The following is a 16261-nucleotide window of genomic DNA, read 5'->3' on the forward strand; positions in this document are numbered from 1 at the left end:
TTGTATGTAACTGAAATTTGTATGCAACTGAAATTTTTATTTAAAGGACACCAGCTTTAACTGTACAATTCAGTATAACTTCAGGGAAGTCAGAAAAGTTATATTCATTCACTTGTGAATTCATTTGTTGAAGGTGACCAAGAAAGCTGAGGGGAAGAAAGCAAAACAGAATGAAAAGTCAACAAGACATGTCATTAAATCATTATTTACAAAATATGTAGAACAATACAGTGCCTCTGCCTGGTCTTGTAAGAGACCAAAACTGTTGCCAAATGAAAATAAAATTGGCTTTCCCTCCTAGCAGCAAAGGCCAATAAAGTTTCCTCAGATAATTTTCTGGGGATAAGCATTTATATTGTTCTAAAACATCTGATAATAATTACACATTTATTTGTAGTTTTCATGAGTGATGAAAGCAGAGGAGACAGAAATAGTCCACTAGAAGGGGGCTATAAGTGTCTATGTCTCTAAATAAATGAAAGTCTGGTTGAACATGGGAGGAGGAAAAAGCAATATTTAACACAGAATGTTTTGCCCATTAATTTTCAAGGTTTTTGAGTACCCAACATTTTGCTTTGCCCAACACACTTCAGCTTGTGGAGTTCACATCTAACATAGTGCACCCAGGCACTCTTTCAAGTGAGCAGTCTGCTCTCTTTAGCAATTTTGTTCAAAGGAGAAAAGACAGTGGAAAAAAAAGAAGCAGGATGTGACAAGCTGCATGCATGTTAAGGGTAAAGCCATGCCTGTGTTAGTAAATGAACAGCAAAGAGCACGATGAGACACTTATCTCTGCCTCAGAGTGGATTGTTTGACAGTCCCTGGCATTCTTCTGGCACAGGCCAAATAATGCTCTTCCAGACTGATTCTTAGCTCTATTTGGTAGTTAGCCCAGGCCAGGAACAATTCCCAGTTGTCAGTTTGTATGTAGCCATGATGTTTTTGAGGTTGAGAAAGTTTAATAATATGGACATGTACTGCCCTGTGGCCTCGGATGGCCCTAGTTCCTAGGCACATTTAATTTACTAATATAGATATTACGCAAGTGCATCATAAGCTTTAACATCCATCAGGCCTCACTGGAATAGATATGCCCTGTGACTTACCGAGAATGACTAGGGAATCTGTAATAGGTTGCAGTTCTTGGTGAAGGATATGCAAAACCGTAACAAAATTTGAGAAACCAGAGGAAAACTGTAACTAGACACTTACTGCTTAAAACTGGTGCTTATCCAGACAACATTCCTTCTCTAACCTTTGGTTACTGGTAAGAAAGTCATAGACTATTGTGTGTTGCACTGCAAAGGATAGAGCTAACTGACTTTGCACTGATAAAATTACCTATGAAGTATACATAAACAAGTGTAAGCATATCCAGATAGCAGAAAAAAAGATAAAAATGAAGCCGTTATATACACACAAATAATTTTTTTAAAAAAAGTTTAGCTAGTTTAAAAAAATGTTTTCAGAATGACAAAAGGAAAGCTAAGTAACTGTTTCCAAAATGTTTGTATGACTAAGTAAGTAGTGACTAGTGAGAGCAGCAGCCACAAGAGAAACCAAGACTAGGGCTCTTTCGTTCTATACCAATGAAGAAAAATGAAAATTCCAAATCCTGAAGTATTCAGACTTGGAAGAAAGAGAATAAAGATACACGGAGATGAGCCTGATGAGAAATTGAGTCTTGAGATTTGCATTTGTTCAAGGATTTTACTTGGCATAGATGGACAAATGTCAAGATTAGGAAAATAAGATAGGAAAATAGGGGCAATAGCTATCTACCTAGGCTCAGAGGGAAGATTTCACAGATCTCCTGACAGCAATGAAGAAGACAGAGCAAAGTGATACCCAGTGAGTGACACTCAACCTGGCGTAAGACAGCATTCAAGCAGCTAAGAATTGTTTAAAGCCTTTGGAACTGGAGGCAGGAATATGTCCTCAAAGCAACCAGGCAGAGAGATCACCACAGCAGTGAATGTTGCGAGAGGCTCCATGTGGTATTATTCATGTTTCACATCGGACTGGATATGATGTCCATTTTTGTGTGGATTCAACGGTTAAAACTTTTTAAAAAGGCAGAAAACAGTAGCAGCAGCTAAATTTGAGCTCCAAAACCAACTCTCACTGAGAGGCCCAAATTTCTGCTCTTTTTTGCATGGAATTTGGGAACTTACTGGATCCATTTGTAGCTAATGAAGAGAATGTTTTGCTTCAAAACATACATAAAGTCCAATCAGACACTGGCAAAGCCAGCCAATTTCAAAAATCATCATAATGACATAAACTGATACTCCTTGATCAATGTGCTTTGTAAATTTTCCTTTGAAATACAAGCCACACATGCAGCCGAAGAGCAGGACATCAACTATAAAGATGTATGCAGGCAAAGAGGGTTGCTCCTAAATGAAGAACAACTGGGAACAATAATTACATTTTTGAATATAGAGTCTTTTTTTCTCTTTTTCCTATGCATGAGAAATAAGCAGTAGGGTTCAGGATCTCCATGCAGACCTAGCAGCAGGAGTAGTTCTACATGTAATGAATGAGATTCTCATGATACTCATCCTTCCCTACCCACCTCTAATCCATCAGCTTTTCCAAAACATGGCCAGTGAGGTGCACCTCAGCTTCTTGTACAAAGAGAAGGAATTTGTCTGAAGAGTCATGTTGGCAAGTCTTTCCACCGAGGTGCCCTAACTGATCTCGGCCATTATGAAAAAGAGAAGCTGTCTCACAAAACCAGGCCACAGGCCACATAGTGGGTTTCAGAGCTAAATTAACACCTTGAAATAAGTCCCAGAGTATTTGTGTAACGTATCCTTCACATCGTGCTCTGAACTAAAATCTTGCTATGTTTTTCTGTGGTTAAGCAAAATCGCTATATATTTAGAGCAAATTATATCTGCCCCCAGAAGGAGGTGGGTGGGTGCAAAAAGAAAACAACAACAATAAAAAAAAACAAGTGCAAGGATAGAATAATCTGATGGCCGGTGCTGTAATACTCAGGGCACAGCCAACAGATCTGACCAGCCACAGAAGGTACCAGTGGGTGGCACAAGGTCAGGGTGTCTCTGCTGCCTAACACTGCAGATTATGTGTCTGGTTCTCAACATTCTCTCACCAGATCCTTGAAGACTTATCAGTACTATCAGCTTCCAACAATAAAATTTAAATCTGTGAATTCCTCCCTCTGAAGATGTTACAATCCTGGTTTAAAGACATTCTTGAAAACTAAGTCTCTTGAGTAAAATAAGATTTTTAAAAGGCAAATTAAAGGAGTTTTTATTTGCATGAAGGTATTTTAACATTTAAGATGCTATCAGGTAACTCTAAGAATGTTTTCTTTCAAAAAGACAGAAAATTAGTTACTAAAAACAAAACAAAAACAGGTAAATTAAATATGAAGTCCTAGCATATCTGAGTGATACCAGAATCAAAGATTTTAAAGAAATTCAGGCAAACCTTACCCAAGAAAACCCCAACCAACAAATCAACTAATCAACCAACCAAGAAGGCCTGAGCTTGGCTTTCTGAGAGCATTGTGAAAATCACATACTTTATCTCCTCACACCCTCTACCAGACAGAATTGGAGTAGTCCATAAGTTTGTTCATTTTTTAAAAGGATTCTTAGAAAGAGAAGTGTCTTGGGAGAGGCTGCTGCGTAAAGTGTGACAGCAGTGTTTTGGAAAGACATCACCAAACACACATAGACACACATGCAAAGATAAAATGCAAATAATCCAAATAATTCTTTATTTCTTAAGTTCTTGTATTTGCTACATATGCCGAAGTAGAACTTTGTTTCTTTTAAGCCCTTCCTAAGCTCAGATATAAACACAAAGAAACATCATTTACTGTCTTGGTAGCTTTAACATGATTTGAGATCATTCTGGTTGCTAAAGCAACATAAGAAGAAATTAAAGCTTTCCCTTCTGCATTCCACCTCTTCTAATTTTTCTCCATGCAGTGAAGTCATCATAATCATCCACCTTTGATGTTGCAGTCATCTGTGACACTAGATTAAGATATCACAAGTGAACAATAACGACCTCACTGAATGAAAGAAAAAGAATATTAAGATTCATAAGGCAGGGTTTTATTTAAAAAGAAAAAGGAGAGAAAAAGGGAAAGGAAAAGGAAAAAAAAAAGAAGGAGAAGAAGATGGAGAAAGAGGGGAAAAAAAGAAAGAAAACTAGTAAATCTTCCTGCTTCTTACAAAGTAATCGTGCAAGCTGCATTAAAGAAAGATGGAATTGTGATTTGAAAAATCACAATTAAAAGCCTTGGTAATTCTTTGAAACTCTTTTCTTGACTGTTAGCTGGGGGTAGCTTAAATATTTTAACCACCATCTACAAAATATTTGAACTAAATATAGAGTAACTGTACTCAAAGGCAGTTGTGCTTCTGTACTATTCTTGTCTTTGTTTCCCCTTTTTACTTGTACAGGCTGTTCCACCACCAAACTTTGAGATGCCAGTTTCTATCCCAGTGTCCAACCACAGCAGTCTGGTATACAGTAATCCAGTCAGCTCACTGGGAAACCCCAATCTTTTGCCACTGGCCCATCCTTCTTTGCAAAGAAATAGCATGTCTCCTGGCGTGACACATCGGCCTCCGAGTGCAGGTAACACAGGTAGGCTCCGTTCAGTCCTGTCTTTTTAAATTCTTTTTTATTGGCTGCCTGTGCACCCTAGGTCACTTTAAACGGTACTCTTAGAAACAAGAACTCCGTTTTTAGTAGTCATAACAGTTTGTCCAAAATTGCTGTGTTGAAGAATCAAAAGAGCCAAATTGGTTTCTATTCCTAATTTAGAAAACAAACAGAAAACTTCTAGAAAGAGCTGAATATCGACTGAGATTAAGGGAAATCAATAAAAGATTAAAGGGAAGACGATCTGCTGTTTCATAAAAAGGCAGCTTGCCTACTTAATTCATGCAGTAACTCACTCCACCGTAAAACTTAAGGGGGCAGTGGAGAATGCATGGCCAATGCAAACAAGTTGAAGCTAGTAAAATAGGACACTCGTTACTTAAATTGTAAGTTTAGAGGCTACACACAGAATTTATTATTATTACGTGTTCCTTGATGGTAAATGTTAGTTGTGTGCTTTGTATAGCAAGGAGCTATTCCTCACTGATGATGAGGGCTCATCTCTAAACAGGATAAAGGGGGATTAAGTTAATTCATTGTGCCTGACTGGAGCAACATCAACATCCTTAAGAACACCGGGTTCAAAGAATCATTTGAGGTCTCCAAGTTCAAAAGGAAGTTTTCAAAGTCCTCAGAATGAATGTCAATGAAAAGCTGCAGAAATTAAAATAAAAAGCTATGTGAATACATCTCGTAGCTGATAGTTAAACTCTGTTAAAGGAACTTTCAGTCTCTTTATTCCAAATCCTGTGTGGAAGCCTTTGCTTTTCTGATTAATACTGATCTAAAGATAGTTTTCAAGTGAAGGAGTACTATACATCAATTTCAAGTATAATTAATTTCTTATGCCGTGGAGGTATGGAAATAAAATAATGAATTGTTGGGTGGTATAGATTTTGTTTGTCCTTGAAAAGCAAGTATCTTGTATGTGTAACATTAAACATTACAATTTTATGACTGTGGGCATGATGCGATGCCTGCTGAAGTCAGAGAAAAACAGTAGTGCATAGGAGCAGGTCATTTGAAGTCAGAGAACATTTTGAATATTTGCCTGTTGTTGTTTATTGTACTCACTTGCAGTATTTCAACCCTCTAGGTGGCCTGATGGGTGGGGACCTCACTACCGGTGCAGGCACCAGTGCAGGTAAAGAGAAAAGATCTTGTGTTTATTTTTCTAATTGAAGAAAGGACTTGCTCCAAAGGCTAAATCCTAAAATATCTTCCATATTGGAGATCGGTTTATTTTCCCCAGCTGGGTCATGGAGGATTGATATTTGTGCTTTAAGAAGTTTGTTTTCAGCGATGTTGAAAATCTTGTAGTTCAACAAATTCCATGGATACAATTGTCTATTTTCCTTCACAAGAGCCTTTCCATAGAAACTTACAGGTCCGCTGCAAGGGCTGATCAGGTGAAGTTCCCACGGAGGCCTGTGTCTGAAACTTTGACCCTGCATAAGTCACAGAGAGTTTTTCCTTTGACTTAGTGGAACTGAGTAAAGATTTCAGTATTGAATTTCTCATTAATCTTTCATCTACTGAGCACAGATTTGATTACAAGCCCATATTTAAGATCACTTCTAGTCACTGAAATCTGTTAGCATTCTCTTAAATAATTAAAAACTAACTTAAGCTTAGTTTTATGTTTGTGCTTAAGTCTTTTCGGACACTACAGGGAAAAAGATTTCCCAAATAATCACGCAGAGAAAAAGATGAGCCCCTTTAATTCTGTTCCCATGGAACTAATGAGAACTGTAAGGACTGTTAAGGTCGGTATAATCAAAGCAATGTTGTCACAGTCCCATTTGCTCAGTAAACTCAGTGGTTTGTTCACAGTGTCAGTGATGTTGCATTATTACAAATACAGATTACAAAAGACAATGGCAAGATTACCATTTCAATTTTAGAAGTAAGCATATATGTACAAAGAAAATAAGTGAAGTTTTTACAAGGAGTATATCTCGTGTTACTGAGTTAACTGCTTTCATAACTGTAGGGAAAAATAGTTGAAAGAACCATTTTGTACACTGTAAACCAAGGCCAATATATCTGCCGATTCTAACACTCAATCATAAATTGACTTATAAAGAAATTCTGTATATAGCAGTCTTCTTTTTTCTTGGCTCTTCTCATCCTGCTTTAGACCACCCCCTTTTATCTTCACACATAGATGAGTAACAGATGTTTGTGTGATGCATTGGTAGTAAAATGGAAACTGCGTTGTATCAAAAAGCTGCTTTAAACACATGCTGATGCTTTGAGAGGTCATTTTGTATTAATTTAGGAGTAGGATAAGCAAACCGCAGGAACTTAGGTGTTAGTATCCTTTGTCAACAAAAAAGAAAATACAATAGACGTGATAGTTTTGTTAATTATCTTTTGTGTGAAAAAGATAAAGAAATGTTTGTTCTGGTAATGCTCTCGTTTTGTCTCGTTTTTTTTATCTCATGTATAGTAGGAACTTCAAGAACGACAGCAGAGGGAGTCAGATAAGAAATTGATTGCCCTATTACGGGGCTCCCTCTACTGTTTTGTTAAGAAATATCATTGTCTCGTTCCTGGTTTCTCCGTTTCTTTAAAAAGATGTTGGAAAGCAATTAACAAAAGCATTGTCTTCTTCTAAAAGAGACACATACTAAAATAAAAGCTCATCAACAAATGCATTTGGTGAAACAATCTTTGTGCTTAATAAAATCTGTATATCAACATGCTAGCTTAAAATGTATTTTCTTTTTAAATACATTTTTTCTTGAAAATATATTAAAAGCATATATAAGCATAGTAAGAGGGATAGCTTATTTACTCACTAATTCAGAATTTGTATCTCCTGCATACAATGGTATGCATTAAGCTCTCAAGCAATCTAACTTTGGAGTAGGCAATTGATTTGAGGGGCATATATATGGGGAGCATTGCTAGGAATGCACGATCAATATTTAATTGTATGAATAGTCTTTGCTCTTTAACTGGCAATAAGACTTTAAACACCATTAAAGAAGTGTTTTCTTGATCTCTTAAATGCAGAACAGTAGGAAGAATTTGATACCGGGCTGAAGGAAGATGAAAGGTTACTATAAGGTCAAATCCTCTGTCGTAGTTGCCTTATTCCACAATGGCACTATTTTGGACAGCCCTCTCTCTTAAGGGGACAGAAGAATGAACTTCAAAAGTTCTCTTTGTTCATCATTCTTCATAAGAAACAGAGACCTCTGTGTTTTATTCTAATTGGCATCTTAGAAGCTGGTAGCATGCACATTATAAATTTGCATTTTTCTGCAGCATCCAAAAATAGCATATATTCAAAATAACATACTCCAAGAAGAGGAGTCTATAGAGTTTCATTTCTGTCACTACAAAATGAAACTACTTTTGATTGCTAACACCAGGCCTCAGTTTCTGCACTACTTTTACAAATTACATTATAACAAATTATAACTGCAATATCACAGATGGAAGAAGATTAGTTCAGCCTGTGTTTTGAAAACTGTTATTTTGATGGTTTGGATTATTTTAAGTAATAACCCTGAAATAATCCACAATTTACCTTGGGAGTTAACCCAAAACATAAATAGAATATAAGAAAGCTGACTACTTCTTTATTATCCTGCTCAACTAAATACCAGTAGTGGTATATTTAACTGAAACCAAGGTTATCTCAGGTTTGTTAAAGCAAATTTACTCTAAGCTAAACACTGACTGAATAGTTTCTATCATGTGATAGTAGCAACTGCCAAAAAATTGGAGTGAACTTCACATTTACTATATGTGCTAAATTGCAGCAAAGTCTTTGGTGCCAATCCCTCAAGCCGGAGGCTTTTGGCTGAAAGAGAGAACAAGAACTTTTTGGACTCAGATCAGTTTTCTGGGTCACAGTTACATTCTGGAGTCACATCCATCAGTTTGTGTCATAACTAACATGAAAATAAGAAGTGGCATGTTACCAGTTTACTTAATAGACTGTGTGAAGTTCTTTTGCATTTTGGGGATTTTGGGGATATTTCAATAGCAAAACCAGATAAGCCAAGAGTAACTTGACCAGAAATAAACGACTATAAAGTTGAAGTTTTAGTGCTGCAGATTATCTGAACTCAAGTTTTATAAAGTTATTCAATATTTATCTTGAGTACCTGATAAAAGATTAAAACTTCAAAAGTATTCAACAGTTTTAAAATCAAAATAGATCTGTACTGGTGAAACTCTTTCTGTCTGTGTTTTAAACTTTAGGTTTTTAAACTCACTGTATTTGAAGCAAAGATATACTTTTCTTTTTTCCATATGGTTTTCAGATTATGGCATTTTTTATTTTATAATTAAGTTTTCATCTGAGTGGAATAAGTACGTCTAAGTCAACAAAATTGCTTAGATTTTGAACCACTATAAACAATAAACTCAAAGTAAAAAGTCAATATAAAGTTTTAAATCCAGGGCATTTATAATAAAAATCTTACTAGATTTTACTAGATATAATTGTTTATTTGCTTTCCTTAATTCATCTCACTATTCAGTTTCTGTACAGCCTCCATCCTGTCAGTTACATTAAAGGAGCAAGTTATTCAAGAGTACTTGAGAGTCTAAAAATGTTGTCAGTGTGTCAAGTGCTTGTTTGCTGTAAGTCATACATCCTTAAACTATCTTTAATCTTGTTCTTTAAAATCATTAGACACAGAAAAGATCAGTAGTGCATATTTGATAATTCATCCTGGGTCTTTTGAGTAAGGGAAACCTATATTTACCTATAAATCAGCAGCTAGCCATTTCCTTCTTGAAATGGAGCACAAGCTAACAGTTGTCTTCTTGTCTGCTGAGAGCTTGAGGTCTTAGATTTACTTTCCAATATTATAATTTGCTAGTCCTTTCCTGCAACTTTTTCTTCTCTTGATTGGGCTCTGGGTGAGTTTATTATATGTTCTACTAGTATTACCAGTCAAAGATGTAAGTCTTTCCTTTATTTTTTAATTTCTAAGCCCTCAGGAGAGAAGCAGTGTAGGTGGTATCATCTCAAAAAAAATCAATGATTTACTAAAAAGAAATTACTATCTGCCCAAATAAACCTACAAGCAGTACCAATTCTAATTTAAAAAAAAAAAAAAGGATTTCAAAGGCACCTAGTTCCATTTGTGTCTTTTGAAGTCTTAAATATAAATAAGCAAACTAGTACTAAAAAATGAAAATGTAAAGAGTTACATAAATATTCTCTACTGTGCCCTGAAATCACGCTTGGGATAGACAAGAGAAGTTAATTCTGAGGCTGTAAATGTGTTAAATGTGTAAAAGTTAAACAAACAAGTGAGCTTAGAACAATGATTCCCAAACCAGTTTACAAGCAACCTATTGGTACTGGGTCTGCCAAGGAGACATGACAGTCATAAACCTTCCCTTCAAGCTCAGTAAGTGCAGTTGCCCACAGACCTCTCACCTAAGGATTGGGCAAGATGTGGTACAAAAATATAGTAAACAACAGTTCCTGTCCAAGGAAGCGTACAATCTGAAAGAAAGAACATGCAGTCATTCATAACAGAGTTCATGATGCAACAGTTCCAAACCCAAATAATAAGAAATCACAAATTGACAGGTTGGCTTAAAATCATGAAGGGGGATAAGAAATTAAAAGCATAAGTTTTTCTTTTCCCTTTTTCCACTCCCTGTATGCCAGTAACAGTTGCTTTTCCAAGCTTTCTTCCAAATAAGGAGGATATGTGGTTTTTTTCAGTTCTGTATTAGATCAGGAGTTGGTGTTTCACAGGAAGTACCTACAAGTGGGAGCTTGGTGATAAAGCAGTGAGAACACTGGAATGTATCCTCTAATATGTACTATGAAGAAAACAGTCTGTCTCATAGTACGTGAATTTTGTATCTGTGTAAGCAGTCAACACAAGAAGCTAAGTCCTATTCCTGCCCTAGGCAAATGATCTGTTTTATACAGCTTGTTCAGACTCTTTTCATACAGGTAAAACTCACAACAGTGAAACTTCTGAGTGTGAATTTGAAAGGATGGTTGTACAGTCCATGTAAAAATCAAACTAAATATTGCACTGAGTGCTGAATGCAAAGGTTGCTTGCATGTATTTTCAGCTAGCTCACATGACCTTGCTGAAGAGGTTCATATAAGCACATTCTTAGTACACATCACTGAAAATCTGTGGAAATTTGGCCTGTATTATGTTTCCATCAGTTGTGCAAGTGTTGACTTAGTAATTTATTTAGTTTTTCTCTGTCTCATCATCTCTATTATCAGCAATGTCTCAATATTTGTATTTATAAAAAGACAGCTTGAAAGGATTGAAAGGGAGAAAGCCCTAAGTTCACATGCAATGAACAATTAAGTGAGTCATACAAACTGTGATTCTTTGTAAGTGGGACTTAAAAGACGGGCATGATTGACTTCTTTTCCTCTATGACAAGCAGTAACTAATGCTCATCTAGAATGATTTGGATTTTTGGATTAAAACATCTTCCTTGTGAACTCAGTGGGAATTTTTTTTGTTTTCCATTCATGAGACAGGGATTTCACTGTTGGTGGCATTATTATACATGCATTCTTCTCTTTAGGACATCAGACTATCTACTGTTGCACACTGCAATCCATATTCTTGTTCCAGTTCATATCATATAAAAAGGCATTGCACATCAGCAAACATCTGGATTCAATGTCTATCCTGAGTCCTGAAAGAGACAGTTGATGCCTCCGGGATCTGGAATGCAGCAATGACATTGCTCTGAGAAGTAAAGCAAGAAATGCTTTTAACCTCCTGAAGCTGGGAGTGTGGCCACATGCAGAAGTTCCTGGCAGTATTAAGCTAATGTGACCTCTGCCCTTTAACTTTTAACATGATTCCCCAATTAAGATATTTGAGCCATAGATTCCAGTTGTTTTCCAAATATCTTGCAAGCTGATTTTTCCTTGGTTAACAGTTGGAACAGTCTCTGAGAAGTAAATGCCAGAGGAGACAGGGATCAGTTAATTACTGAGCTTTTCTTTGTATCTGCTTAAATTTCAAAACAAATCTATTATCTGTGTACAAAACACTTTCCTTTTGTGTGTATATCAGTTGTAATAACATAGGCAAGTTAGAAGAATAAGGCTGTGTCATTTGTGTTTAAAATACACAGTTTTTAGGTTGTTCTGACATTTTATTTTAAACTATGTACTCATCATCTTTCAGTAATTTCACATTAGCAAAAATAGTCAATTTAATGTGTGGCTGTATGCTTAAGGGAAAAAAAAAAGATATTTGTCCTAAAATTTCTTAGTTCCCACCTTCTTGAACTACAAAAGTGTAGTCTTTATAAAGAATAAAACTGAAGAACTCTCTGTAATTTTCTTAAGTGATTTTTTCTTCAAATTTACAACTTAGTTACTGTGCTGATTATCACACAGAATCACAGAATCATAGGAGTCAGTCGGGACCTCTGGAGATCATCAAGTCCAAAGCCCTGTTAAAGCAGGTTCCCTGTGGTAGGTTACACAGGAAAGTGTCATGATTGGTTTTGAGTATCTCCAGGGAAGGAGACTCCACAACCTCTCTGGGCAGCCTGTTCCAGTGCTCTGTCATCCTCACAGTTAAGTTTTTCCTTATGTTCAGATGGAACTTCCTGTGCTCCAGTTTGCCCATTACCCCTAGTCCTCTCGCTAGGCATCACCAAAAAGAGCCTGGCCCCATCCTCTTAACTCCCATCCATTAGATATTTCTAAGCATCGGTAAGATCCCCTCTCAGCTTTCTCTTCTCCAGGCTGAACAGTCCCAGCTCTCTCAGCCTTTCCTCATAAGGGAGATGCTCCAGGCCCCAAATCATCTTTGCAGCCCTCCACTGGACTCTCTCCACTAGTTCCCTGTCTGTATGAAGATTCAAGATAAACAAGATAACTTGAAAAACTTGTTTTTTGACATAACCATAGATGTTGATAGTTAACAGCATTTGAACAAAACAGTATTGCAAAACTGGAAATAAGTAAAACATACAATTAGAAGTAAAGATATAGGAAATACAGACTTTTTACATTGAAGCGATATGCTCTGAGATTCCTGAAAGAAGATACCATTAAAGAATTATGAAAACAACTTGTAAGATGCTATCATCAGACAATTTAATTTAAGCATATTGACAGTACTTCAAAATAAAAAATACAAGTAGGACCTGGACATGGGCTGCCTGTTGCTTTCCTTCTGTGTTGAGGAAGAGGAAAGGACTAGGGATGATTGTGTCAGCCTGAAGAAGGCAGAGCACTCCTCCTCCTTCTCAGCGTACACAGAACTTCAGACAGATCCTTGCTGCCTATGTGATATAGATACCCCTGTACCAGAGATTGCAAGGAGGAAGTCCAGAGATGTGCTGAAATGTCATCCTGCATCTTGGGAAGCCTCACAGCAGTAAGAAATGTTTTGAAAGGCTGCTTACGCTTCCCTTTGTGGGCAGCCACGGGCTAATTCTGTAGCCAGGTGCCATCTTTACATGTACCATATTAAGGTGTGAACTACTAGCATAGACTAGTAGAAGTGTGAGAACACTTAGTGTGAGAGCTACTTTAGAAACATTCAAATTTGGATCTTAATATAGTAACAAAACATCACCACAGCATTAGCGATCAGGTTGGTTTGCAATGTACTTAGTTATGCACTTGGCCCAGCAGTAAAATATTTGCATGAAATTTAATGCTCATATCACTGTTGTCATGGTCTTTCATCCTGCATGTAAATAAACCTATGTATTTATCCATTTTGCTGAAAAAGTATCTCAGATTTCCAGTGTCCAGGACTGATGGCCTTAGATTTCCTGAAATGTGATTTGCAGTGTTTTCTGTAGTGTCAAGGGTCTCTTCTTTACTCTCAGCTTCTCCCTGAGAAGCATACTCTCTATCCTGAAGGAAATCTGAGCCCAGTTGCTGCAGGAGGGGATACACATGTCCTTTTTCAGCACTACTTGTGTGCACCTGCAAATATTCCACACAGACTCAATTGTAAGGGTGATACAAATTTTAGATGGCACTTGTCCCAGGGTTAGAATTAATTCTGACTACTTCATCCACATAAGGGGGGTGGCAGTACTCAGCATGGAGATCTGAAGAGAAGCAGTTGGTCTTCAGATCCTTCATGACGGAGAGCACACAGCCAGGGCACTGCAGGGACAGAGGTTCCTGGGGACTGGGAGTGGGGAGGGGGTTCCCAAGGTGCAAGGACCCAGCCAGGAGCAGGGCACCCAGGGCTGTGGCACAGGGTGCATAGAGTAACCTTCGCCTTGTGCCATCCCAGTGCAGCTTTCCCTCACACACAGTAAGCTGCAGGCATAATGGTATTTTACTGATTCCCAAATACTTTCCCAGCACAGGCCAACTGTAGTGCCAGCAGAGCCCTTTATGTACTTTCAAGCTTTAAGAGCAAGAATTTCCCATTAAGTATCTCAAGAACAAGTTGTGAGCGAGCTTTGTATTGCTTTAACCTTACACTCTTGTAGGAATCTCTAGTCTTATATTTACATTATTTTTAAATTATTCATTTCTAAAACTGTAACAAGAGCAAAGAGTTGCTGAGATAGTTCTCTCCTGTTCTTCCAAATGACTACACATTCACTGCAGTTTCCTCCTATTTCAGTCCAAAAAGCAGCTGATCTTTCCTTGAAGGCCAGAGAACCCTTTCACACAGTATCAGTAGGTTTTGTAAACAATATTTGTCTCAGTTGACTCTCAGTAATTCCATGAAGAAGGTCCAGTAAATTAATGTTGTGGGAATGGACAGCTACTTTAATGAAAAGATCTTTCTTTTTCTGGATGAGCTTGTCTGCAGATTGGTTTCCTTCTGCCACTTGCAGCTAGTAAAACTCATGTACTGTGACATGACAAGCACGCAACATGTAAGAACCTTCAGGTATCTCCTTTAAAAATTATGTGTAGGTGAACACCAGTGCAGCTTCCTGGTGCTAGTGCATTATTTGTGCTATCGTTTTTGTTACAGTGATAATAATAGCCTGTTCCAACAGTGTTTGTGAATTAAAAAACTAGACACATAAGATTTAAAAAGAGAAAAGGAACCTGTTCCTTGCCTTTCAAATACTATTAGGAACAATTACCATTCCTGTAAGAAGAGGAGAATAGAACCAAGTGAAGAGTGCAAAACTGAGTTTAAAATTAGCAAAATACCTATTACTGCATTGATTCTTTTTCACTTTTTTTATCTTTGTACATTTTAAAGTCCAGAGTAAATCATATTATAATTAGATCTCATATTTATGTAGATTCATTTTAAATTTAACATTCCTTCTGAGAAGCTTGGTGGACGACGACAATGTCATATATGTGACGTGCATTTAGCATAACCCAGCAAGAAACAGGTATCCTCCATGAGATGGAATGCAAATATCCCTGGAATGAAAATATTCTTAGTGGAATAATTATGGTAATTTCCATGTGTAAGAGCAACTGATTGTTGAGAACTTGAAATTACCATTAATACTTATTAAAACCAGTTCAAAAATTTGAAGGCTCTTTTCTTATTAAAATTAATGGAGGGTAGGCATCCCAGGTGCCCAAAGATCAACCGATATAGCGAGTAAAATGCTGTAAAGTAAATGAAAGAAAGATGATTGTGTGTCATGTTCTTAGTTCTTCTAGGACTGCTACAATGGTTTTGTTCATTTGTTATATTTTTGTATCTTTGAAACGATAAATTAAAAAACCAAGTAGGAACTTGGCAGGATCAAATCTTCAAGAAATCAAGATGCAAAAATTTTCCAATTCTCCAAGACTTTGAGACTTGGAATCCTGACTTTGCTGATGTGGAGATAAATAATTCATTCTTCATTTGTTTTACTTTAACATGTGAAAAGCTTCCTATCTTAAAAGCTCCCTAGAGAAGCGTTGCCCTAACTCTGAGAGCATCAATAATTACAACCTCTTTACTACAACTGTAATTCCAGTGACAAAACTTGGAAGGAGGAGAGATAAACTTTGCTCCATGTCCTGCCTGGAATAACTTGTGCCTTGCTCCTACCCTTAAATTACTGCAAAATAGAAGTGACAATTTAAGACGTTAGTGCATAAATCTGCAGCATAGTTCAAATAATAGACAGGTAGGAGATTAATATATTGTTTTTTTTTTAATTTGTATTGACTGACTAGCTGCTATTGCATAAAGATAACTTTTTCTGGATGTTTTTAACAAGTGATTTTGTAGGGATTAGTCATGCAGTCTCTACTTGGACAGAATTTCCTCTAAGTGCCTCAGTGGCACTTATGCCTAGTTGCAGAATGTGGGAACATGACCAAGAAGAGCATTCTACACTCAGAAGACATTTGTCTTTATATTCTGCCATTAGTCCCAGTACAAAGTCTGGCACTGCATTTCATGATACGCGCTGCTCCACTAGTTCTGTCTAGAAACAAGCTCTTTTCTATGTAAAATATTGTTACTCATTCAAATCAGTATAACAAACAACAAGAGGAAAAATAATTTTCTCTGAAAACTTCCTGAATTGAAAATGCTTTCAATTTACAAATTGTGACATATGCCCTTTAAAACTTGTACGTCTACTGTTTTTATTTTCATTATGCATTACAAATCATATCCGTAATGTTTTAAAATGTTCTATTCCAGCAAAAATATGGCTTTTAACCAAATAA

General features: G+C 36.8%; 1 protein-coding gene across 7 annotated transcripts in view; it reads left to right on the forward strand.

Annotated features, from left to right (window-relative positions):
- Window positions 1–16261, forward strand: part of MEF2C (myocyte enhancer factor 2C) — a 124278-nt gene that overhangs the window by 89814 nt on the left and 18203 nt on the right. For all 7 annotated transcript variants that reach the window (XM_021380550.1, XM_021380548.1, XM_021380545.1 and 4 more), the window contains 2 exons: window positions 4449–4635; window positions 5750–5797. In XM_021380550.1, coding sequence (XP_021236225.1) covers window positions 4449–4635; window positions 5750–5797 — 235 coding nt within the window. The remainder of the gene's footprint in view (window positions 1–4448; window positions 4636–5749; window positions 5798–16261) is intronic.

Source organism: Numida meleagris, chromosome Z (genome assembly GCF_002078875.1).
Source record: "Numida meleagris isolate 19003 breed g44 Domestic line chromosome Z, NumMel1.0, whole genome shotgun sequence".
Taxonomy (NCBI): domain Eukaryota; kingdom Metazoa; phylum Chordata; class Aves; order Galliformes; family Numididae; genus Numida; species Numida meleagris.